The sequence below is a fragment of the Tinamus guttatus genome, unplaced genomic scaffold, assembly GCF_059628265.1.
Source record: "Tinamus guttatus ecotype Peru unplaced genomic scaffold, ASM5962826v1 Tinamus_guttatus_pri_ptg000432l, whole genome shotgun sequence".
NCBI classification, from domain to species: domain Eukaryota; kingdom Metazoa; phylum Chordata; class Aves; order Tinamiformes; family Tinamidae; genus Tinamus; species Tinamus guttatus.
The window spans coordinates 162028-188666 of NW_028288966.1; the positions used below are offsets into that span (position 1 = coordinate 162028).

The window sequence follows — 26639 nt, forward strand, 5'->3', positions numbered from 1 at the left end:
TAGGTGAGCGATCCCAGGCGGCAGGGCCGAGCAGACTGCTCAGGGTGGCAGTGTGCGCTGCGGCAACCACACTCACTGGAGCTTGTCTGTCACAGCCCCTAGCTTGGTCTTCACCAAGCGACATGGGTCACGCACGTGGTGCCTCCAGGGTACTTCATCCCCACCTCTGCCACGCCGCAGAAGAAATGAAATGGGCTGAAATCTTGCTCCGTTTGCCCAGATCCCTTGCAAAGTCAGAGGACTTGAATAGGAACATCTTTATAAGCCCACAGAATTCTGACGGGTGCCACGTTATGATTAAAGGTTTGAAGATTTGGGGCAATAATGCTGTGGCAGGCCAGTGTACCAGTTCTTTACAAAACCATAACTTTGTCCCCAAAAGATACTCAGTTTTACAATGAACAACCCCATAACACTGAAGGAAAAAAAAACGGTTTTAGCTGGCTGTAGAGGCAGTTGAAATGTCAGGAAAAACTATGTTCAGCTTTTCAGTGCAGGTGTGTGTGTATGTGTGTGTGTATATATATATATTCTCTTTTCTTTTATATTTTACCCTCTCACCCATGATTTTCCTAGCATCTCAGTAAACTCTGCCCTCAGACCCTCCGCTATGGTCAAATTTATCTGAAGAAATTTGCCTGTGCCACTTCTGCTTTCTTAAGCAATGATAATAAGTAGAAGTTGCTCCATTTCTCTAGTTTTCTTCCTTCCTACAGTACAGAAATGAGTATTGTGTTATTGAGCAGACAGTAAGTTAACAAATTACAGCTGGAGCAAAGGAGTTAGTTAGTATTTTGCAGTTGGTATTTGGGGTCTGTCTGTCTCTAGTAAATTTAGAGTCCTTAATGGTTACACTGCAGTTTTTGCAAACAAACATTGATGGGTTTTGGTTACAGATTCCGTATAGCACCCCAATCTCTCATTCAGTTTGTGGGGGTCAGGCAGTTGGGGAAAAGTGAGTTAACACATTCCCTGCTGGAAGTCAGTGAGAGGCAGAAGCTAAACTGCAGTCCCTTGTGGTCTGTGCGAGCAGCTTAGCCCTTGGATAGCTCTGTGCCAAGGCACTTTTACCTTCGTGATGTCTGGCCTCATTAAGAAGGGGTAATGCAAATTTAAAATTCCTTTGCCTGCAAAAGCTTCCTAAGCTCTCCAAGAGGATTTTTCAAACTCTACCCAAGTTTTTGTTAATTCTGTCACCTCCAATTTCTTTCTTCTGGGAGAAGGTTGACTTCCCTCCAGGGAAGAGCATGGGGACAGGAGCACCATCTCTTTTGAAGAAGTTGTACTTCAGGAAAAAAAGCGGGTGCTTGAAGGACTGGTTTTCCAGAGCAATTGTGCAGTTGAGAAGTTTGATTCAGCTCCTCTGACTTTCTCACTCCTTTGGTTAATATTTAGATGAGAGATCCAAAAGCTTCCAAAGCTTCTACCTGAATCTTGCCACTCTTATAGGAGAAGAGCCTGCTTTTTTGATAGTCTTTTGATATTTTGATAGCTTTTTTTGATGGCCTTTTGAGCCTGCTTTTGATAGCCATTTGATAGCCTGCTTCCCTGTTTCGTAGAGACGCTTCAGTAAGAAGATGCATGTATGTGTATCACAGTCTAGAGATTTTAGAAGCTGTTTAAAGATGGATACACTTTGCACAAATGTTTCTGGTAAATAACAGAACTCGCATATATTGTTGAACTAACAGAAACAAAACAAAGCCATCTTAAATACGAAAACCTGCACTGAGTCATTTATTTTCATAGTTAAAATCATCGTCCAATTTTTCCTTTCAAATATTGGATGCTTACTCTAAACTTAGTGGAGATGCTTCTTTGTGTTTCTTCTTGGTCAAAACTTGACTGTATCAGTGGAACAGTGAGTTGATGGTTATTGCTTTGTTGCTATTTAAGGCTGCCATCCTGCAAAGGAACAGGAGGCTACAGTTTCAGGGATCTAACTTCTCATTTATTATAATTCATCATTTTTAAAAAGTATTAATTTGGACAATTTTTACCAGTGGATAAAACAATTATACTTTTATGAAAATAAACATGAGTGTTCTGCCTCTAAAAGGAACAGCTATTCAGCAATATTTTCTCATTGTCATATTGGTGTGTGTTTTTTTTTTTTTTTTTTTTTTTTTAACAATAGCCTGTAATTTGATCAGCTGTGAAGTAAATGTTCAATTTTTTCAAAAGAAAAGTCTGTTTGTAACATTGGAGGCCTCCCATAAAAATCTTGCATGTATCAAAGAAAACCCCGGTGCTGAAAGAGGTGGGGTTCTCATCTCAGTGGGTGGCATTTGTCATGCTGAGTCAGTACTGCGCCAATTCAGTGTTGCTAGAGGTGCTCTGTTTCAAACAAAATGCAAAAGCAAAATGTGGTCATCATGGATTCCCTGGGCCTGTGATTAAGGAAGATGGAGTCTGCCCCATGGTCTAGGAAAAATTCCATTACAAGGAACTTGAATCCTCTCTTACAGTTTAATCTGTCTCAATATATATTACTTCTGTTCCTAAAAACTTCATTGGCTAATGTGCCTGAGAGAAGTTGGCTATATAATCACCCGAGGATGATTGTGTTTTAATGATCTATGAAGCAATCCTTAAATAAAATTTCAAGATCTCTTTGGGATCTTTTAAAACATAGTGTTCAAAATGTCTGCCAAATATAATTTCTATTAGCTGACATTCTTTAATAACTCTTTGTGACCCAAAAAAAAAGTAAAATAGTAAAAAAGTAAAATATATGTTACCCTGTATGTTACGCTTCTCAAGTATTTTGAATATGGCACTTAGTTCCCATTTATATCATGGAAAAGCACCACCTGCCTTTGAAATAGTTAATTGTTTCTGCAGCCATTTATATTATGCCTTACATATTTCAAATACTGTATGTTTGAAGAGATAGTAACACTGATGTAACAGACTTGGTAACACCACTGTACATCTAGAATAACTCCACTGGTGTCTTTACAGCTGTTCCAGATCCAGCTACAGATTTACACTAGTGTAAGTGAGATCCGACTTCAGCCTTGTATTTGTGTATATGTCTGACTAAATTAGACCCAAATTAAAATGTTGAAGGCAGCGCTCCATCTAGAAGGCCTGGGGTCAGCAGAGAGGGATTATAGTTAGACCAACCTAAAAAGAGGGAGGGAAGTAACGAACGACTTGTTGGTGATCACAGCGTACATTTTTAAATGGTCTCATATTCCCTAAAGAAGGAGAAATGATTCTGCTAAACTACTGTAAAGTTTATTTTTTTAATCCATGTATTTTCTGTGCCTGGCAGCAAAACCTAATACTAGTCAAATATACTATGCCTCACCAACATCATCTTCTATTTTAAATACAGCTCATCACAATTTTCTTTACAGTGTGTGTGAAAACTAAGTCAGTCAATACAGTTTACAGAAAATCTGGCCTTTTAAATATTTTCTCTACTGTAAGTTTCTTGAGAACTTGATAAACAAGGGGCTGGCGCTGTGCTCTGGCCAAGGGGCAAGGCCATGGAGCAAGGACCTGACTAAGGCAGCTTGGCACCTCTGGGTCGACTGCTCCTGCCGCTGGCTCCCGAGGTACAGAAGCTGCTCCCTCATGGAGCTGCTCTGCAAATTCTGGGCTTGCTGAAATGGGGTATCCATTTTCTTTAAGTCCAGATTTGAAATGAGGGAGTTGGGTGGGCTTAGTATTTGGCCTGAAATGGGTTATGTCCCTGGTCGAGCCTGAGGATCAGGTGCTTGACTCACAGTCGTTTTACTTGCAGTGATAAATATTGCATCTTTAAAACATATACACTCAAAGAATAGCTCTGCTCTAAGTAAACAACCTGCTGATTTTGTGCATGAGGTTCCTGACAGCCCATCTCTGTGAAGTCATCGGGGATTTTAGCACAACAGAGCAGAACTTGAGTATTTTTGGAAAGTATTTCCAGGTTTTAAAGAACAGCTGCATGCAAATTTTATTTTAATGGGCAAAATATTTTATTTGATAGTTATTTTTGACTAACGTTCTGAAGGAAATTTAAAAGAAAAATCTTAATGTGTCTGTAAATTTTGCTTTATTAGGGTGGTAATGATCCAACAAAGCTGCAGTTAGAAGTAGGTCAAGCTGGTAGCTTCTGCCACTAGATCTTAAGGCAAGTTCTCGATTTTGGGAATAGGGATATTGTGTGGAAGAATCGCGTAGCCGCTTTGTTCACTGCTAATCAGGCACTGCAGTGTGGGGAGGCCGCTTGCGCTCGAGCCTGCGGGGGGATGAGGAAGGAACCCCCTCAGCTCCCGTCGTGCGGGGCAGGAGGGGGCCGAGGAGCCGGAACGGCGGCGGGAGGGACAGAGACACTGCGGTGTCCGCAGGCCACAGCCCCGCGGCGGCGCCAGGGGCGGATCATAGCAGCGGCGGTGGGGCGCGGCCATGTATGGACATGCTGCGGCCCCGTCGCACCATTGGCTGCGCTGCCGTCGCCCGCGTGTGACAGGTGCCGCCTCGCTGACAGGTGTGGGCCCGGCCCACAGAGCCATTGGGGCTGTTAGAGCTTTTGTTCTGCCGCGAGGCAGGAAAGTGGGCTCCGAGGGTAAGAAGGGACCCTTAGGTGACATCTTGGCGGCTATTCTACTTTAAATTTATTAAAATAGAGACATTTGCATGTTCACTGGGGTAGAACAGGAGTATTTTGCAGGTCCTGTTAAATAATCATGAATGTATGTCAGCATAATTTGTGCTTAGGCACTTTCCCAGAAATACCCTGCAGCCCTGTGCCAGCACACTGGACTGGGCTGCTTGGCTCGAGAGGTAGCCCAGAAAGAGGTTAGGTTGGCTGCTATGTGATCTCTGAATCTCCCAGACCACTCTTCTGTTCGTGCAATTTTACACAGTCAGAGTTGCCCTGCTGAATTTAGACCAGTGCTAAACTTAAAGCCCCAGCAAGTAGGAAGAGCAACCAGCAAGGAAAGGGGCGCATGGCCCCGCAGGTGTTTGGAGCCAGGTCTCCCTGTGCCTGTCCAGCTGTATGGCTTCCTTGAGCTACCCAGAGGCTTCACACAGCTTTGGGGGGAGAAACAAACACAACTCAGTCCCAGAGCACTTTCAAAGTCGTGGGGGTCAATTTGGGTTTACACACATATTGCAAAATACTGCAGATATACATCCTGGCACTTGGCTGGAGCCCAAGTAGAGAAGAGTAGTCTGAACTTTGCAAGGAGGTTGAAACCTCCTGTCCTGAGGAGCTGGCAGGGTATATCAATATATAAACACTCCCAAGGCGCTGGCTGATCACTGGAAAGCAAGGAGAGGCAGATGTTGCTGGCAAAGGGTGCTGGCATTATTTGGTTTCACAAGAGGTGTGATTAGAACAGGTACTTGAGGGAGGAGAGAGCAACGGCTTGGCATGCAAAAATGAGAGGCGAATCCAAGCAGAGGGTTTGGGGTGTTGTCGCAAAAAGCACACTTATCTCTGCATGTGAAGGAGACCAGTGTACGGGACCAGGCAATGGAAAATCTTTTTTTCTTTGAAACTTCAGTGGGGATAAAATAGTACCAGAAAGGTTAACACGTGGTTATAGTCATACAGCTATTATATAAGACTTGTAGCTTATTTCAAAAAGAGTCTAAACCACAAAAGTGTTTTATAATTTATACAGTGGAGGTAGGAAAGGCTCCATTTTTCAGTGTTACTGGTATACATCTTTTTTTGTCTGGAGCTTATTAGATAACAGTAAGTATAATGTTTTATCTGATTCTCCTAAACATGCAGTTAAAGTACATTAGTACCAGCATACTGGTTTGTGTTCATTATTAAATGTAAAAATCTAAGAAGCCTACATTAATGGAACATAAAATTTGAGATTTTTAGTTGCACAGAAGTCAGAGAATTCAAATGGATGGTTCCCATAGCAACCTATCTCTTCCTCTTTGTGTTTTTCATTTCACTAGAATCTTTCATTACTTGATTGCACCATACATTGTATAGTGCAATTTCATCATAAAATTTCATCATTATATAACTGTGCAAAAGAAGAAAGTGAAGGTTGTCTTCACTCAACATTTTCTAACTTTAATGTTTCTGTTGCACAGAAAGCAAATTGATGCTTAAAGGAATTGGGTCCATGATTTAAACGTGTTTTTGGAGGGTCTTCATAAATTCGAGCGGATGCTTTGGAATGACTATAACCAATAAAGCAATTGAACAGAACAGCATGACATTCCCTTCTTTATAGTTGGTTATTGTCTGCTTTGTCACACAGATAACGTGGCTCCAGGGAGCAGGAGGGACCAAAGCATTTTTTGTTTACTGGAAGATTTTTCCCATACAGATAGTGAAAAGAAAGTGATAGTGGAAAATGGAGGGCAGTTGAATTTCTGGCAAATCATAACTGGGGCAATGGGGTGTAAGTCATGACTAATAGGATTTTCAGTTAGAGAGGGTTTTGGTGGCTTCTGTCAACATGACAGACTTGGGAATTAGCAAAGCAGACCTACAGTTTAAATTTTTCCGTATTGGAAATTTTGATTCTGTGAAGGCTTAAATTTTTACAGGCGAAGAACTGATGAGATGGTACTTGTCATAATATCAATGAAAGTAGTAATTACCCTTGGTAATGATGAGGTCTTTGGTTCAGAGTACAACAAGTGGCACAGAGACAATTGGCTTGTAAGACTTTGTGAGACTTTATTGACCAAGTTGGTCTTTATGAATTGGTGGTTAATGTGAGCATTTCTAAGCCCAAATATCTGTGTACCCTCAAGCCCTAGAGTGCTATGGAGATCAGCTCCACAGCAGATGAACCTGTTCAGAAGAAAGGACATTCCCCTATGCAAATGTGAGGAAACTAAAAAGTGTGACAGAAGTAAGTTATGGAGCTTCCCACCTTGAATTTCTGTTCTCTAGTCTGCTGATTAAAGTAATGCTAAAAAGAGAAGATAATGCTATAGCAGCAGAGGATGGCCCAGGAAAACGAAAGGCATTTCCTTCTTATAAGCCTTCAAATTGTAGTAAATTTCATTGCCTTGATAAAATCGGACCTGGCTGATAGTACCATATTTTTTGCTTTTGTAGTGGTGATAAATTTTTCATGAAATACAAGTAAATAGTTGTTCATTTTTCAGCAGCCAATATGTCACTAAGTCAGCATTTCTCTGCAGAGATTTATAGAGCACGATTTAGGCTAAATTGCTGGCATATGAGATTTCAGCCAAAGGTTGTTTTCCTTTGACCATTTTGTTTTTTAAATGCCTTGGTCGATTTTAGGTTATTGGAGTCCAATATGATTACTTGTTTAATTGCTTGGAAAAAGTAGAGCTTCCATAGTACAAAAATGACTTATTTTTCTTTAAAAATAACTGAAATCTGTCTTGAGGTTCTCTAGAACGCAATACACTACACAATTGGGTAATTTCATCCTCTTAAAAATCCCTGAATCATAGAATCATAGAATCATAGAATGCTTAGGGTTGGAAGGGACCTCTAGAGATCATCTAGTCCAACCCCCCTGCATACGCAGGGACACCTAGAGCACGTGGCACAGGACTGCATCCAAGCGGGTTTTGAAGATCTCCAGAGAAGGAGACTCCACAACCTCTCTGGGCAGCCTGTTCCAGTGCTCTGTCACCCTCACTGTTAAGAAATTTTTCCTTAAGTTCCTATGGAATTTTTGATGTTTCAGTTTCCGGCCATTTCCTCTAGTCCTATCAGTGGCCACCACTGAAAAGAGACCATCCCCGTCCTCTGCACTCCCTCCCTTGAGGTATTTATATACACTGATTAGATCCCCTCTCAGCCTTCTCTTCTCCAGGCTGAACAGGCCCAGCTCCCTCAGCCTCTCCTCATAGGGCAGATGTTCCAGGCCCCTGATCATCCTTGTAGCCCTGCGCTGGACTCTCTCCAGCAGCTCCACATCCCTCTTGTACTATGGAGCCCAGAACTGGACACAGTACTCCAGATGCGGCCTCACCAGGGCTGAGTAGAGGGGCAGGATCACCTCCCTCGACCTGCTGGAGATGCTCTTCTTAATGCAGCCCAGGATCCCATTGGCCTTTTTGGCCACGAGGGCACACTGCTGCCTCATGGTCAACTTGTCGTCCACCATGACACCCAGGTCTTTCTCCGCAGAGCTGCTCTCCAGAAGGTCGGTTCCCAGCCTGTACTGGTGTCTGGGGTTATTCCTCCCCAGGTGCAGGACCTTGCACTTGGCCTTGTTGAATTGCATGAGGTTTTTCACCGCCCAGTTGTCCAGTCTGTCCAGGTCCCTCTGGATGGCAGCACAGCCCTCTGGGGTATCGGCTACTCCTCCCAGTTTGGTATCATCAGCAAACTTCCTGAGGGAGCACTCTGTGCCTTCATCCAGGTCATTGATGAATAAATTGAACAGGACTGGACCAAGGACTGACCCCTGGGGGACCCCACTAGCCACAGGCCTCCAACTAGACTCTGCACCGCTGATCACCACTCTCTGGGCCCTGCCATCCAGCCAGTTCCTAATCCATCTCACTGTCCACTCATCTATCCCACACTTCCGGAGCTTGCCCAGGAGGATGTTGTGAGGGACGGTGTCAAAAGCCTTGGTGAAGTCGAGATAGACGACATCCACCGCTCTCCCCTCGTCTATCCAGCCGGTCATTTCATCATAGAAGGCTATCAGGTTAGTCAGGCAAGATTTTCCCTTGGTGAATCCATGCTGACTACTCTTGAGCACCTTCTTGTCCTCCATGTGCCTGGAGACAACAGCCAGTATGAGCCGTTCCATCACTTTTCCGGGGACGGAGGTGAGGCTGACTGGCCTGTAGTTGCCTGGGTCCTCCTTCTTGCCTTTTTTGAAGACTGGCGTGACATTGGCCTTCTTCCAGTCTTCCGGCACCTCCCCCGTTCTCCAGGATCTTTCAAAGATGATGGAGAGCGGCTTAGCTATGGCATCTGCCAGCTCCCGCAGCACTCTGGGGTGCATCCCATCAGGGCCCATGGATTTGTGGGTATCGAGGTTCCTTAGGTGCTCTCTGACCCAATCTTCCTCTACCCAGGGCAAGTCTTCCTCTCCACCAGCTTCTTCTCTTGCCTCTAGGGCCTGGGGCTCTAAAGGGCTGCCCTTGGTAAACACCGAAGCAAAGAAGGCATTGAGCAACTCTGCTTTTTCTGTGTTATTTGTAACCAAGGTGCCCATCCCGTCCTCCAGCGGACCCACGTTTTCCCTGATCTTCCTTTTGCTGTTAATGTATTTGAAGAATTTTTTTTTGTTATTTTTAACGTCCCTTGCCAGCTTGCCTTCCAGACGTGCCTTAGCTTTCCTTGTCGCATCTCTGCACTCCCTGACTACGTTCCTGTATTTCTCCCAGGGGGCCTGTCCTTTTTTCCACATTCTGTATACCGCTGCCTTCTGCTTGAGCATTGCCACAAGCTCCCGGCTCATCCACGCAGGTCGCCTGCCCCCTCTGCCTCCCTTCCTACACACAGGGATGCACTGTTGCTGGACGTGGAGGAAGTGCCGCTTGAAAACTAACCAGCTCTCTTGGGCCCCCCTGCCTTCTAGAGCACTAGCCCATGGGATTCTACCGAGGAGGTCTCTGAAGAGGCTAAAGTTGGCCCTCCTGAAGTCCATCGTCGCAAGGCTACTTACAGCCCTTCCTCCTCCTCGTTGAATCCTGAACTCCACCAACTCATGGTCACTGCAGCCGAGGCTACCCCCCACCTTCACATCTCCTACTAGGCCCTCCCTATTTGATAGCACGAGGTCCAGTAGCCCACCTCTCCTCGTCGGCTCCTCCACAACCTGCGTCAAAAAGTTATCGTCGACGCTCTGCAGGAACCTCCAGGACTGCTTATGCCTGGCTGTGTTGTCCTCCCAGTTGATGTCGGGGTAGTTGAAGTCCCCCATGAGAACCAGGGCCTGTGACCGTGAGGCAACATCCAGCTGCCTATAGAAGGCCTCATCAACCTCCTCGTCTTGGTCAGGTGGCCGGTAGCAGACACCCACCACAGTGTCTCCCACATTAGCCTGCCCTCTAATCCTTACCCACAAGCTCTCAACTCGCTCATCCTCCACTCCCAGGTTGAGCTCCATGCATTCCAGTTGCTCTCTCACATAAAGAGCAACTCCACCACCTCGCCTTCCCAGCCTGTCCTTCCTAAAGAGCACATAGCCTTCCATGGCAGCGCTCCAGTCGTGCGAGCTATCCCACCACGTCTCTGTGATTCCGATGAGATCATGACGCTGGGACCGCACACAGATCTCCAGTTCATCCTGCTTATTCCCCATGCTTCGCGCATTGGTATACAGGCATTTCAGGGAAGCAACAGAGGCCACAGGTTTCCCAGGAGGGGTGAAAGAGGACCCTCTGTGATCATTTCCTATCCTCACTTCCCCACTACCATACTCCCGCTGGATGCCATCTGACCTGGGCTGTGCGGTACTGCTTGCCGCGTCAGTGTGCCACTCCCCTTCCCCCCTTCTGAATGGTCATTAAAGCTTTGGAAACCAGCTAATCTCCAGGAAGATGCTTTAGGTCTGGCTATTTTCCAGGGTTTGGAAGAGGCTCTGGCAGTTTAACATGGTAAGAAAAATGGCCTCTAAGTCCCTGCAACGCTGGGTCAAAGATTGTAGCCTGCTGAAACCCCCTTGCCCTTCTTAATGAGTCTGCTCTTCTCTAAAATCTTGTTGCAGAGAGCAAGTATCTCAGTTTCAACCTGCTCTCCTCAAGACAGGAGGACTGTTGTGTTGATGTATGTGTGCATCTGTGCAGTCTATTAGTCTTTTTGTTTTCTTATGACTCTTTGAATCTTTGTTCAGTGACAAGCAAATCTTGCACAAAGGTAGAGGTCTCGCAGGCAAGGAAATTTCATGAAAGTTTCATAAAAACAACAAGCTCTTATGTAGAAGAGAGATGCATAAATCACTCCCAGGACATGCCCCAGCTGAAGGTTGGCTTGCAGCAGGAGTGCTTGTGTGAATATGCAGCAGAGAATCCATAGAAGGACGGTTAGGGACCAGGAGAAGTCTTGAGAGATTCAGCTGCAGGAGAACCCTCACTGGACAGTGTACTTTACCCCCAAATACAATCCATAGGGATCCAGGAGTTCCTTCCAGTGCTCTTAAAGCTAGGAGATGTGCTTCTGGCTGCAGCATCTTGAGGGAATTTCTGTTGCCTAACCTTATCCTGACCCACTGGAGCAGAGCAGCGGCAGGAGAGGAGGGTGGGCTAGTGAGCGAGAGTAGCTATGTCAGTCAGTGCACTTCAGTGCACGTGCCAAACCCTGGGTGGATGGGGTTTTGTTAACCTCTCCAGTAAGGCTGAAGTTCATTTTGGATAGGTTATCAGCATGATTTTATTAAATCTGTTTTTCTGGTGAAAATAGAGCTGGCTTATTACTAGTCAGGTGTGGCAGCAACTCTAGCTGGTTTGTTGCATCTGATTTCCAAGGTTATGGCAATAGTATATAAAAACATAAAAATATGAAATTTTTTGAATGATTCAGAAGGATTTATAATTTTCATCTGTGTGTCAGGAGTAGCTCATGGGATTCAATGTGACGTTTGTGTAGGTACAAAGTTTGAAAAGATGTATGCTGAGATTAAGTCAGTATTCTAAAACTGCCTAGTTTTGGCGCAGAGGTTCATGAGTACAAAAGGTTCAGGTCTCCTAGGACAGATTGCTGTCCCTTCTCTGGCTTGACGAAAATGGGAGGTTCATGGGGAGTAGCACTTGCAGGAATAAGAAGGCTCACTTTTGAAGTCTCAGGTAGAATACAGAAAGAAAAATACAAACTTACAGAAGCAAAGAATAAAATTGTAATACTTGAGGGATTTAACAGTGGCAACTTGGGCATTGCAATGACAATAGTATTTAAGAAATGCACTTTTTGAAATGGAACAAAAGCTCAAATAATACAACCATTCTGAGAAGCCAAAATGAAAGCAGCTAGTGCTGCACGGAGCATCCCACAGCAATCGCATGGTGCAAACGCAGCCCTTGGCAACAAAAGCAGCTCTGCAGTCTGTGTGGAATAACTGAGACCACTCACCAGGGTTAGGCTCAGAATTAGGTTAGGCCTGCAGACTGTGTGGCAAGGCTTGTAGGCAACCAAGGGGATTCTTTGAAGGCTTTTCATGTAGGAACTCCTAGAGCTAAATTTGAGGAAACATACTACCAATACTGACTCTGTGTGCTCTTGCTTATATTTAGACAATCCACCAAGAATTGTTTCTCAGATTTTTTTGCCTTAATGCTTTAAATGACTGTTCTTTGATAATGTGTCTGGGTGATCAGTTAAAACATAGTTGAGGCCAGGCAACCATTCTGGGTTCTTAGCTGCTGGCTTAATTGTGTGTGTGTGTGTGTGTGTGTGTGTGTGTGTATGTATATATATATATATAATTTCTATTATTTATCTTGATGATGATGCTCATGGTTCTGAGAGTTGCTTTGAGTTGCTGAACCTGAAACTCATCTGTTTTGACTTTTCATAAAGCATCTGTTTTAGCAGTATGTTTCCCTGTACTATTAAACTTCAGTACCGCACATTTGTGGCACTGTAACTGGAGTCAATAAAAAGCGAACACCATGTCTAGAAAGCTCTTAATCGGTATTTCACAGCCACATTAGCTGAACTCTCCTCTCCCTTGTCCTATCAAGAGCCTATCCTTAGGAGTGGCAGGGCCCTGTTAGTGTCATCCCATATGTTAAATTCAAAGGAAGAAATCGGTTCAGATATTCCCCCTTCTTTCAAGAGCATGGATTCCTAAATCTGTTTGCGTGTGTGTTTTGTTGTTGTTGGTGGTTTTTGTTGTTGTTATTTCTTCCTCCTGTGCCTTCAGAGTAAAGGAAAACATTGTGATAATCCTCTTTAAACAGTGTGTGTCTCTTGCTCTTAATGTGCCATCATTTGAAAAGCATAAATATGTTGAACTAAACCACACTCTGGAAGCCTTAACCCTTTAATGCAATTGGGTATGGTGGGAGGGTCCTGTGCTAGCACGGGGGCATTGTGGGATGGCTAACTCTGTTCTCTATTGTCTGCTTCCAGTTTCCCAAGAAAGGTCTGAACGGTCCTCTTTTTGCTACTAGTAATTGGAGCGATGTAACAGCCATGTGGTGGTTCTGCAGTCAGTTCCTTTCCCTAAAGGACAATGTAAAACCTGCCACTGCTGGGCCGTTTGTGCTACTGTAACACTGCTGAGTCTTTCTTGCAGCTTGTGTCAAGGATTGAACTTTCTGAATTATGTATTTCAGACATTGAGAAAGAAAGGACTTAATGGCTGTGACAGTCCAGACCCTGATGCAGACGATTCAGTAGGTCACAGCCCTGAGTCTGAGGACAAGTACAGGAAAATTAATGAAGATATTGATCTAATGATCAGCAGGCAAAGATTATGTGTAAGTACTCTGAGCTCCCTTTCGTTCTTTTACGTTTTGATATTTCTCTGAACCTGGCAGGCATTGAACAAGAAAGAAAACAAAGGTTGTGAAAGCCCCGATCCTGACTCCTCTTATGCTCTTACCCCACGCACTGAAGAAAAATACAAAAAAATTAATGAAGAATTTGATAATATGATCAAGAGCCATAAAATACCTGTAAGTACCAAAGGTTAGATGGCTGTCTGGTGATAACTGCTGCAGTAACAAACCATAACCCTTTCAGTTCTGGCTTCTTAAGGAAAGCATTTCATCTGGAAAGAGGCTTTCATAGCCCAATATACAACTAGGTACTGTGGTCAGAAAACTTCACACAACATATTTTTCTTCCAAGACTCTGCCTCTGACACATAGACAAAGACCTCAATAGGTGAAACTTAGAGAAGGAAGTGAAATATACATTATATCCACTTGATTTACAGAACTGTTTTACCACACCACTTGCCCAAATTATATCTAAAAAATAATGATGGACATCTTTCTTTGTGGACAGGCTAATAAACCCACAGATTACTTTCTGTGGTGATATAGAAAAAAACATAGAACTGAAATTCCTTTATATATAGTAATTAGTGCATTCTGTATGTGTCACCAGTTCTTAAGTGTCTCTGCCAAACTCAGTTGCAGCACTGAAGGGTTACAGCTACTTGCTCACTGCAGAGAAACAGACTGCATGAGAGCCTAATGGTAGGATTCAGACATGTTTGTGTGTTGGGGTGATTTTACAGCTTTATCAGAGAATTTGCTTTGACATCATCAGCATTTTTAATGCTTTAACATGAGCTAAATTTTGTTTTAACCAAGTCAAAATTTCTAACCATCAGTCATATGCCTTGCCAGATATCTAAGAGAAATAACTCTGCATGTGCTATTTCATTTGCAGAAGATATGGCGGGGGAATATTTTGTAATTATGATTAATATAAGATTTATAAACCTGACAAAAGTGTGGAAATTATGGTGATCTCTCCTTCTGCATGTGGAAGAAAGAGTAGCAAACCCAAAGACTCGCCCGGGTCCAAAGAAGCATATGAATTTGCCTATATAAATGCTTGCATCCAAAAGAGAGAGTGAAATCATCTGGATATGTTAATTTCATATTCCCACAAGTAGGTTGTGTGGTTGGCTACAAATCGGGGTGTCTGCATACCCAGGATGAGCAAAGTCTCTTCTGTAGTCCTGACCAATTGCACGTACAAAATCTGATACCTAAACTGAGGGTACTTCAGGATGCTCTCCTGCCATTCTCTCACAGTGTCCGTGTTCTTTATGTTAATTCTCAGAACAATTTTTACAAGGTAATGAAAATTAAGTCCTCACATCTATGGTTAATATGTTTGTGCAGAAACTTGAATAGGTATTTTCAGAGGCCAGAATAGCACCAGATTTGACAAATGAGCATGTGGAATGCCTCGTTGAGAATGCTCAACGTATAAACCATCAGGGAAGTATACATATATATTCCATCTTTCTTACCTCCCTTTCACTTGCTCCTTTTGTGTAGCTGCTTTTTCTGAACAAAAAAGTTCTGAAGCTGTCAGCATGAGTTTGTTTTTTTTTCAGGATGGAACTCAGTTCAATAAAGTAACAGCTAGGACACCTAGGACAGCAGTTAGATGCTGAAATGCTTAACCCTTTACTAAGTCAAAACTTAGCAATCAGCTTTCCTTTCCTCTTTCAAGGATGACCTTTGGCTTGTTCAAATCAAGGTGACAGAATCTTCAATCAGATAGGATTTTGCCTAGTTATTTTTTCACCCTCAAAAATCGGGTTTTAGTTGGTTCTTCAGAGCCTCTGTTGTATGTCATGCTGCTTGCTTCTGTTCCAAAAAAGCAGCACATGTTTATAACCATGTAGTCTTAAAGCAGGGAGGAAAAGAGGAAAAAAAAAAAAAAAAAGACCTTATTCCTGGCTAATATTGAGTCTCTCACCTCCATTACCACTACAAGCATTCAGAAAAAAAATGCATTTTCCATAAAATGGTGAAAGATCTAGGAATTAGAAACAACACAGCTATTCAAAACATGATTCACTCTTTTTGTTCTCCCCCAAATTAATGAACTTTCTCTCTAATGGCTGTCATTAGAATTTAACCTTTTGACATCAAAAATGTCTCTTCTTGGTTCATCTGCACTGTTTCCTTGAGCTATTTTGGGTATAATGTAAATTTCTAGCTTGCAGGGATGTTAAAAAAAAAAAAATACAATTTATTATCTATTTATGAAATTGCATCAGAGATACACTATGGACCTGTCAGTTTTAGTGATGCTTTTTACATAATAGAGGATATCCCTCCTTTGAATAGTTCACATGCTGAACTTGAGGTGTGTGCACACTGGCAAGCTGCTTACCACAAAAGGAAGAATCAGTAGGTGAACGTCCTTCATGTACCAGGAGCTCCTTCTCCTAGCGTAAGCCCAAGTATAATGGGCAAGATAGAGCTCAAAGCTAGTGCATAACAAGAAATTATAAATACACGCGATGATCTTTAGCTGTGCAAATTGGTATAGCTTTAGGGAGGTTTAGGAAGCTATATTTATTTTCTTGTGACTGTCAAAAAGTAGCCAAAAGAAGGAAGGAAGCAAAACCGAGCAAAAAGACGGCAAGTCACCCATTAAATCGCTACTTACAAAAATGTATAAAACAATGCAGTGCCTGGACTTGTAAGAGAGCAAAGTTGTTGCCAAATGAAAATAAAATTGGCTTTTCCTCTTAACAGATGAAGCCAATAATGTTTCCTCAGATAATTTTCTGGGGGGTAAGTATTTATATTGTTCTAGAACATCTGATAATAATTACACATTTATTTATAATTTTCTTAAGAGTGACGAAAGCAGAAGAGACAAATAGTCCACTAGAAGGGAGCTCTAAGTATTTCTGTCTGTAAATAGATGAAGGCCTGGCTGAATATGGGAGGAAAAAAAAAAAGTATTTGGCACAAAGCTTGGTGCCTTTGTTTTAAAGGGTTTTGAATCCCCAACATTTTGCTTCCCACAACATTCTACAACTTGTAGTGTTCGCATCTAACTTTAATGTTGTGGATATTCCCTTTAAATGGGCAATCTGTTGCCTTTGGTAGTTTTGCTAGTTGCGTCCCTGTTAAAGCTATGTCTAGAGTCGCAAATTACAGAATGACAAAGAAGACTGAGGCACTGAAAGGCCTTCATATCTGCGGTTAATAGCATGAGCAGGCCCTGGCATGCTTTTGGCATGGGCCAAATTGCATTTTCTTAAGCAACTCCTGAGTGCTGTTTGGTAGTTAGGCCAGGAACAATTCCTAGTAGTCAGTTTATATGTGGCTATGCTGTTTTTTTTTGTTGTGTGTGTGTGTGTGTTAGAAAAGTTTAATAGTATGGACTGCCTTGTGGCCTCAAATGGCCTCAGTTTCTGGCCTTGTTTAACTTACTAATATAGATATCACACAAGTACATTGTAAACTTTAATGTTCATCAAGCCTAGTTGGACTAGAACTGCCCCATGACTTACCACCAAGAGTGGCTAGGGGATCTCTAGGAGGTTACAGTTCCTGGTAAAGAACATAAGACAGTAGCAGGAAATTTGGTCAGCCAGAAGCAAAACTGTAGACAGGCACTGTTACCACTAATTACCAACACTGGTAATTATTAAAACAACTTTCTCCTCTGGACCTTACTGCATACAAAAGTGTTAATCAAATCTTTGACTTCTGAGGAGAAGAAACCAAAACTACTGTATCAGAGAATCATATGTACTGCACTGAAAAGCAGAGAGTAAAAGTGATTTTATTTTGATCTCTGATAAAATTTCCTGTAAAATATTACATAAACTAGTCTTAAGTATAGGCTTGCCAGACTGCAGGCAAGAGGATGCAGAGGAAGCCATTAGACATGCAAAAAAAAGAAAAGAAAAAAAAAAAAAAAAAAAAGCTTTGTAGCTAGCTTTAAAAATATTGTATAGAATGACAAAAGAAACTGAAGTTGTATGTCCAGTGATGATCAGTCTCTACAAAGAGTGATAAGAGTAACTGAAACTGGGACTCTTCTGTGCTGTAGCATAGGATTAAGAAGATTCCAGCACTTGAAGAGTTGGAAAAAGGAAAGACAGATTAATAAAGGAAAGGCAGATTAATGGCAGAAGCAGATGAGCCTGAAGAGGAATTGGCCAGGCCTTCAGATTTGCATTTGTGCTGGGTCTTGGTTTTGATAGTTGGGTTGAAGTTGAGATTATGGAAACAGGAAATAGAAATAAGAGATCGGAGGGCATAGTGCTGGTGTCAGCTGTATACCAGACTCAGCTGGCCGGGTTTCCTAGGCCTTATGACAGTTGTGCAAAACGATTGCTGGTGGGTGAAATTGAGCCTGACTTGGACTGAAAGCTCCTAAGCATTGCTTAAAGCCTGCAGAACCGGGGCTGGGATCATGTCCTTGGAGCAACCAGGCAGAGAGCTCTCCACTGCAGCACTGCATATTACAGTAATGCACTCCATGAGCTTATTCATGGCCCCAGGCAGGATGTGAAGCTAAGCTTAGACATTCATCATGTGAATCCTTTGGCTAAAGCTTTTTGAAAAGGCAGCAACCATCAACAGCAGCTGGCTCTGAGCTTCAGAACCAGCCTGTACGCTGAGGGCCAAAGTGCACCACCTTACGCAGAGTTTAGGAAACTCCGAAATACTTTTGTGGGCAGTGAAGAAAATGGCTTGCTTCAAAGCATGCTTACAGAGTGATAAATGTTTCAAATTACGCTATATGTGCCTATTTCCAAAGATTTTAGCCTTCAGTCATGACATGCGTGCCTGTTCCTTCTTCTGTGTGCATGGTAAATTCTTTGAAAGACAAGCCACATGTGCATCCAGAGAACTAGTCCTTAACTGTCAAAATGTTTGCTTGCAAAAGTGTTGTGCCTCTAAGAAGTAAAGAAGAGCTGGGACAGAAGCATACTTCAGTGTGGGAGTCATCGAAAGGAGCAGGGGCTTAAGGTTTAGGACCAGAAGCCATTTTATTGAGCATCAGACCAAACATATATTCTCTGAGTATGTGAGCATACACTGTCCACGCGCTGTCCACGCACTCCCTCCCCCTGCCTCCAGCCAATTCCTTGACTCTATTGCTATCTGGGTCCAATCCTGCTAACGGACAACAGGTAACCAACCAGAGACCGGTGTTTCCAGCCTGTGTTTTAGGTTTCTCTATCTGCTAATCTGTTATTCCTAACTTTCACAGTTTCTCACTCCTAACTTTCACCCTTCCCACAGCTTCCCACAGTTTCTCACGGTTTCTCAGTTTCCCACACTTCAGCAGTTATATTTGTCAATATATAGTCATTTGTTCTTTTATTCCTGATTTCTGAAGCACAAACCTTAGATGATGCTTCAGGATCTCAACATGGATGATAAGAATGCATGGAGTTTTGTTTCTTACTGAATATTTCCAGAATACCTCTCCTCCACCCAACCCTTCTTAAACTAGCTCTTCAAACAGAAATTAGCCAATTAGCATCTTGGCCAAAGGGACAAGAGCTCCAGAGACAGAGCTCTGCCCAAGAAGCTCTGTCAGCAGGTTGTAGATGTTTAAACTGAGGTCAGTTAGCTTGAGTGTCCTAGCTCATCTCGGCCATCGTGCTAGTGTGGAAATGCACATTTTTCTCAGAAAACCAAGTCACAGAGTGAGTTATAGACCTAAATTAACACCTTGAAAGAAGTCCTGAGGCATTCACGTAGCCTACTCTTTACAGGGTGTGCTGAATCTTTCTGTGCCTTATTATTTGTTTGCTATGTTTCAGTGGTTAAGCAAAAAGATTCCTGTATATTTAGAGCTGAATTGTGTCTGCCCCTGGAAAGCGGGGTAGGACAAAGAAAACTTCAGGGATAACCATAATTTGATGTTCCATGCTGTAATATGTACGACACAGCCAACAGATGTGACTAGCCAGAGAAGATGCATGTGGGTGGCACAAGGTCAGGCTGTCTCTGCTGCCTGGCACAGCAGATCATGTGTCCAGTTCTCAGCACACTCCCTCTGGCTCCTGGGAGACCTATCATACAATCATCTGTTACCAATAAAATTGAAATCTGTGAGTTCCTCCTTCTGAAGATGTCACCACAAGGCTGATTTCAAAGTTTTTTTTTTTTTTTTAATTCTTTAAGTGCTTAAAAGTTTTTAAGTACTAAATTAAAGGGTATCAGAAGTAGAGGTAATGGCCACAAACTGAAGCACCAAAAGTTCCGCATGAACTTAAGGAATTTTTTTTTTTTTTAACAGTGAGGGTGACAGAGCACTGGAACAGGCTGCCCAGAGAGGTTGTGGAGTCTCCTTCTCTGGAGATCTTCCACCCAGAGAGGTTGTGGAGTCTCCTTCTCTGGAGATCTTCCAAACCCGCTTGGATGCAGTCCTGTGCCACGTGCTCTAGGTGACCCTGCGTGTGCTGGGGGGTTGGACTAGATGACCTCTAGAGGTCCCTTCCAACCTTAAGCATTCTATGATTCTATTTGGTTTGCATTTGTATTTTTGAACACTTCAACTACTGTCAGGTAACTGAAAAGGTTTTCTATCCATTCACAAGAGCAGGAAGCTAATTATTAAAAATGCAAGCAAATTAAATATGAAATTCTCATGTATTTGAATGATGCAAGAACTATGGATTTTAATGAAATTCAGACAAGCCTTACCCCCAAAGACCTCATCCAACAGGCTTGAGTTGGGAACATTATATTGTGGTTTCCATAATCAGGGACTGCATCTCCTCACACTCCCTGTCAGACCTAGAGTCAAGTGGTATAATTTGGTCCAGCTTGCAAAACTGCTTATTGAAAGGGCTTCTCACAAAGGAAAGGCTCTATTAGATGCTACTTTTGATTGATGATAACAGTATCTTGAAAAGGCATTAAAAACAGCCCCCTTCCAAAACCAAGAACCAACAGAGAGTTATATATGGAAAGTTCTTATATTTGCTATGTGTCCGTGAGTAGAACTAACTTTCTTTTAAGCCCTTCCCAAACTAAGCTAGAAACTTTAAAAAGCCATTTACTGTGTTGATGCCTTTAACATGATTTGGGATCATTCTGGCTGCTAAAGCAACGTATGCTGAAATTAAAGCTTTCCTTTTGCATTTCACCTCTTCTAATTTTTCTCCTTGCAATGAAGTCGTCATAATCATGTACCTTTGATCTTGCAGTCATCTGTGACACTAGTTTAAGATAACACAAGTGAACAATCATGACTTCACTGAATGAAACAGAAAATTAAGCTTCACGAAGCAAGATTTTGTTTTAAACAAAAAGAAAAAAAAAAGGAAGAAAATCTTTCTATTTCTTATGAAATAAATGTGCAAACTGCAGTGAAGGAAGATAGAATCACAATTTCAAAAATGGTTTTTAAAAGCTTGGTTAATTCTGTTTAAAACTCTTCTCTTGGCTCTTAGTGGAGGGGGAGCTTAAATATTTTAACTACCAACTACAACATATTTGAAGTAAATATAGAGTAACTGTACTTGTAGACCGTTATGCTTCTGTAATATTCTTGTCTTTGTTTCCCTTTTTTGCCTGTGCAGGCTGTTCCACCACCAAACTTTGAGATGCCAATTTCTATCCCAGTGTCCAACCACAACAGTTTGGTGTACAGTAACCCAGTCAGCTCACTGGGAAACCCCAACCTTTTGCCACTGACCCATCCTTCTTTGCAAAGAAATAACATGTCTCCTGGCATGATGCATCGGCCTCCGAGTGCAGGTAACACAGGTATGCGCTGCTCACTCTCAGCCTTTTAAATGGTCTTTTTTATCATTTGCTTGTGTGCGTTAGTAACTTTAAACTCTGAGGGGAAAAAGAGCTCTGTTTTTACTAATCACAACAGTTTATCCAAAATTGCTGTGTTGAAAAATCAAAAGAAGAGCCAAAGAGGTTTCTATTCCCAATTTAGAAAATAAAAAAACAATGTACTATAAAAAGCCGAGTATTGACTAAGATTAAAGGAAATCAATAAAGGATAAAAGGGCAGATGATTTTCTGTTTCATAAAAAGGCAGCTTGTCTGCTTAATACATGCAAGAACTTACTGCACTGCAAAACCTAAGTGGGGAGGAGAGAATATGTGTCCAAGACAATTTAAAGTAAGTAAAATAGACCACTAGTTACTTTAAACAGCAATCTAGAGGCTAAATGCAGAATTTGTTGTTATTTCGAGGAATTATTATTGTTGCATTCACAAGTTCCTTGATGGTTCACATTAGCTGAGCTCTGTACTTGGGAGTCTGGTATAGCAAGAGGTTATGTCCCATGCTGCTCCTGATGAGGGGTCACCTCTGAACAGGGTAAATGGGAATTAGGTTCATTCAATCTGTCTGCCTGAAGCAACATCAACATCCTTAAGTATACAGGGTTCAAAGAACCATCTGAGGTCTGCAAGCACAGAGATGTTAAAAATACTTGGAATTAATGTCTATGAAAGGCTGAGAAAATTAAAATGAAAAGTTATGCAAATATGTGTTACAGTTAGGTTCTCATCCTCTCAGTCCCATGTGGAGGACTTCTGTTTCTGGATAATACTGAAACAATTACAGTTTACAGATGCAGGTGGTGTGCAAAACACAATTTTAATATATATTTTATAGTTTATGTGCTGTGGAAGTATGAAAATGAAATAATAAAAAATTGGGGACCTCATTTTTTGTTTGTCCTTGAAAGGCAAATGCCTTGTATGTGTAACATTAAACGTTACAATTTTTATGACTTAATCTGATGCCTGTAGGAGTCAGAAGGAAGACAATAGTAGCACTTGGATGAGGCCATTTGAAAGCTGGGGAACTGTTGGCACTGTTTGGAGTGTTTGCCTATTGTGCTTTAATGTGCTCACTTGCAGTATTTCATTTCAACCCCTTAGGTGGCCTGATGGGTGGGGACCTCACAACCGGTGCAGGCACCAGTGCAGGTAAAGAGCAGCGACTTTCTGTTTAGCGTTTGCGGTGAAGAGCAGCCTTCCACCAGACGCCAAGGCCTAAAATAACTCTGTGTTGGGGTCAGGCTATTGAAAGACCTCAGTATTGGACGGGGTCTATGGTTCCCCCAGCTGGCAGGAGGGAAAGGGCTGTTACCTGTGCTTTGCATGAGGTAGGAAGAGACTGGGTTTTGGCACTGTTGCAAATCTTGTGCTTCACCCAATTCCGTGTATATAAATACCTGGTTTCCTTCACATTAGCTTATCCGTAAAAACTTTTGGTTCCTTTATGTAGCCCTTTTCAAACAAAACTCTACTGAGGTCAGTGGCTGAAGTCAAAGGGAGTTTTTTCATTGACTTTAGTGAAATCAGGGGTTTATTTTATGAATTCAAGCTTCAGTAAAGACTGAAATATTGAGTTCCCCATTAAACTTTCAGTTACGGAACACAGATTTCATTTCAGGCTTAAGACCACTGATAGTCATTGAAATCTGATAGCGTTTACTTAAATAATTAGTAATTAACTTAAGCTTAGTCTTAATCATTTACTTAAGTGCTTTGGGACCCAGTGGAGAAGGATTTTCAAACTACCCAGGCAGAGCAAAAGTTTGGCCCCTTTAGGCTTATTCCCTTAGAGCTAATGAGAACTGTACTTGCTAAGGCCTGTGTTACGGAAGCAGCGTTGCCGAATTGGTCCCCTTTGCTCAGTAAACTCAGTGGTTTGTTAGCAATGTCAGCAATATTACATTATAACAAATACGGATTACAAAAGACAATGGCAAGATTACTGTTTCAACTTGAGAAGTAAACACATATGTTGGAAGAAAATTAGTGAAACGTGGAGCACACCCAGTTTTACTGGATTAACTGCTCTCGGGAAGAACTGTGCAAAAACTAGTTGAAAGATCCATTTTATGCATGATAAACCAGGGTTGAGACATATGCTGATTTTGACACTGTAACATGAAATGTCTTATAAAGAAATCCTGGCTATAATGATCTTTTCTTTCTTGGCTCTTTTCAGCCTCCTTTAGCCCCCCCCTCCCCTTTTATCTTCACACGTAGATGAGTCACAGATGTTTGTGAGCTGCATCTGTAGCAAAATTGAGGCTGCACGGCATTGTATCAAAAAGGCACTGTAACCTTGTGCTGAAGCTCCGAGAAGTTGTTGTATATTAATTTAGGGGTAGGGTAAGCAGACTGCAGGAATGTAGCTGTTAGTCTCCTTTGTTCTGGAAAAAAAAAAAGATAGAAAATTGGTTTTATTAATCATCTTTTGCTAGTCCCTGCAATACAGGTAAAGAAAGATTAATTCTGGTGATGTTTGCATTTCATCTTTTTTTAATTGCATATATAGTAGAAACTTCAAGTATAGCAATGGAGGGGCTCCCTCTACTGCCTTGCTAGGAAATAGCACTGTCGTGTTCCTGTTTTCCCTCATTCTTTAAAGAGGGCGCTGAAAAGCAATTAGTAAAGAAGACAATGTTTGCTCCTAGAAGGGGCACATGCTAAAATAAAAGCTCTTCTGCGCATGCATTTGGCTTAACAATTCCTTGTGTCTAATAAAAATATATATCAATATGCTAGGTTATAAGTTAAAAAATATATTTTAAAAGAATTTTCTTGAGACTATATTAAAGCACTTATAAGCATATGATAAGAGGGATAGCTTGATAACTTGCTTGCAAATAAAGAATTTGTATTTCTTGTGTACAATATTATGCATTAAGTGATGTAACTTTGGAGTAGGCAATTGATTTGAGGGGCATGCATATACGGGGCATTGCTAGGAATAAATATTTAATTGTATGAATAGTCTTTGTTCTTTATCTGGCAATAAGAGCTTTAAACACCATTAATGATGTGTTTTCTAAATGTCTTAAATGCAGAAGAGTAGCAAGAATTTGATAGAGGGCTGAAGGAAGATGAAAGGTCAATATAAGGTTGAATCTTCTGTCTTAGTTGCATCATTCCACAATGCCATTATTTTGGACAGTCCTTGCTCTCTCTTCAGGGTGCAGATGAATAAACATCAAAAGTTTTCTTTGTTCATCATTCTACATAAGAAACAGAAACCTCTGTGTTTTTTTTTTCTAACTGGCAACTTAGAAGCTGGTAGCATGATCATGTGGTTTAATCTGTTGGGGTTCATATTTCTTGCCAAATTAGAACATTATGAATTTGCACTTTTCTGCAGCATTCAAAAATAGCATATATTCAAAATAACATACTCCAAAGAAGAAGAATCTAAAGAGTTTTGTTTCTGTCACAACAAAATGAAACTACTTTTGATTGCTGACACCAGGCCTCAGTTTCTGCATTTCTTTAACAAATTACCTTATAACTTCAATATAGGAAATGGAAAAAGATACTTAAGTTTGTTAAGCCTCTGTTTTGAAAACTATGTTATTTTGTTAGTTTGGATTATTCTCGGTAATAACCCTGACATCTTCTGCAATTTACCTTAGGAGTCAACCTGAGGCATAAAAAGAACTTAAGAAAGCTGACTATTATCGTACACAGCTAAATACCAGCAGTGGTATTTTTAACTTAAACCAAGGTTATCTCAGGTTTGTTAAAGTAAATTTGTTCTTAGATACTGATTGGACAGTTTATAACATGCAATAATAGCAAAGTCCAACAAGACTGGAGTGAACTTACCATTTAGTGTAGTTGCTAAATTATAAATACAGCAACGTCTTTGGCACCATTCTTTCAAACCAAAGATTTTTAATTAGAGACAAGAAACATTTGGTCTCAAATCGGTACAGTCTAAAACCACTTAGAGTCACTCATTTCAGCTTGCCTCATAACTAACATGAAAATTAAGTGACCTATAACCAATTAACATAAGAAAGTGTGTGAAATTGTCTTAATTTTTAAGGTGCCTATTTATTCTTAAACAAAATCAGTTAAGTCAGTGCTAACCTGATCAGAAACAAATAATGTTTATGAAATGGAAGTTTTATTTGCGTAAATTGATTGTTTTATACAGTGGTTCAATACTTATGTTGAAAGCCTGATGAAAGATTAAGACTTCAAAAATATATCAATAGTTTAAAAATCAAAATACAGTTGTTTTGGGGAAGTCTTTAATAGACTTTGAAAACCACCAGCTGAGTTATAACCTTCATTTTGTTTCCCTATGGTTTTCAAATTATGACCTTTTGTATTTTCTAATTAAGTTTTATTTTGAATTGAATAAACCCATCTAGATCAACAGAATTTCATGAAATTTTCACTATTATAAATTATAGAAAATTTCATTCTTAAGTTTAAATCTAGGAAGGGTATGTTAAAAATACAACTTTTGCTTTAATTGTTTTTTTTCTGTAATTTATCTGGGACTGATTTCTGCACTGCCTCCATCTTGACATTAGTATTAAACTAAATGAGAAAGTTATTCAAAACTTCGGGCTCTAAAAATGCTGTCAAAGGAGCAAAGTGTGTGTTCTCTGTAAATCAAGCATCCTTAAAGCTGCTCTCTAAAATTATTAGATATTGAAAAGATCAGGAGTTCCTTTTGAAAAATTCATCCTATTTTTTTTTAATAGCTGAATCCCATATTTACCTCTGAATCAGCAGCTAGTCATTTCCTTTTGGAAGTAAAGCACAACTTAGCAGTGGTCTTCTCAAAGTTCAGGTTCTGGATCTCTCAGCCAATATTACAATTTGCCAGCACCTTACTGCTGTTTTTTCTTTTCTTGGTTATGTGCTGGCTGTGGGTGAAGGTGTTACATATTCTTTTTGTATTTCAAGCCAACAGATATATGTGTAATAGTCATTTTTTAATGTATAAGGTAGAGGCATTCCAGGTGGTATCTTCTCAAAACACAATGATTTACTAAAAGGAAGCAATCTGCCCAAAAAAAGCCTGAGCAGGAACAAAAGTAAGCAAGGATCTGAAAGGCACCTAGCTCTATTAGCTCCTTTTGCAACTCCAAATATAAACAAACTAATACTAAATAACAGAAACGTAAAAGATTACATACTCTCTGTTGTACCCTACAATCATGCTTGGCAAGTCAAGAGAAGTTAGTTCTGAGGCAGGAAGTGTGGAATATGTTAAATAAACATGCCTAGAATAATGATTCCTAAAACACCGTTTATGGGCAACCTGTTAAGACTGGGCTCCCAGGGAGAGCATAACAAGCCTTGGCCTTCCCTCAGTATTTGATCAGTGCAGTTGTCCACAGACCTCTGACCTAAAGATTGGGCAAGATGCTCTAGAGAAGTGCAGTAAACAACAGTTTCTGCCCAAGGAATCTTATCAGTCCAAAAGCAAGAACATAAAGTCATTCATAACAGAGTTGGTGATGCAAAAGGGCCAAACCTAAACAATAAGA

At 41.2% G+C, this 26639-nt stretch overlaps 1 protein-coding gene across 11 annotated transcripts in view; it reads left to right on the forward strand.

Moving 5' to 3' along the window:
- The window catches only part of LOC104576022 (myocyte-specific enhancer factor 2C), a 126338-nt gene that overhangs the window by 80725 nt on the left and 18974 nt on the right, over positions 1 to 26639 (forward strand). For 10 of the 11 annotated variants that reach the window (XM_088531759.1, XM_088531760.1, XM_088531763.1 and 7 more), the window contains 3 exons: positions 13204 to 13347; positions 20913 to 21099; positions 22240 to 22287. In XM_088531759.1, coding sequence (XP_088387885.1) covers positions 13204 to 13347; positions 20913 to 21099; positions 22240 to 22287 — 379 coding nt within the window. Of the gene's footprint in view, positions 1 to 13203; positions 13348 to 13407; positions 13546 to 20912; positions 21100 to 22239; positions 22288 to 26639 lie in introns of all 11 variants that reach the window. The other variant, XM_088531767.1, reaches the window with a different exon arrangement.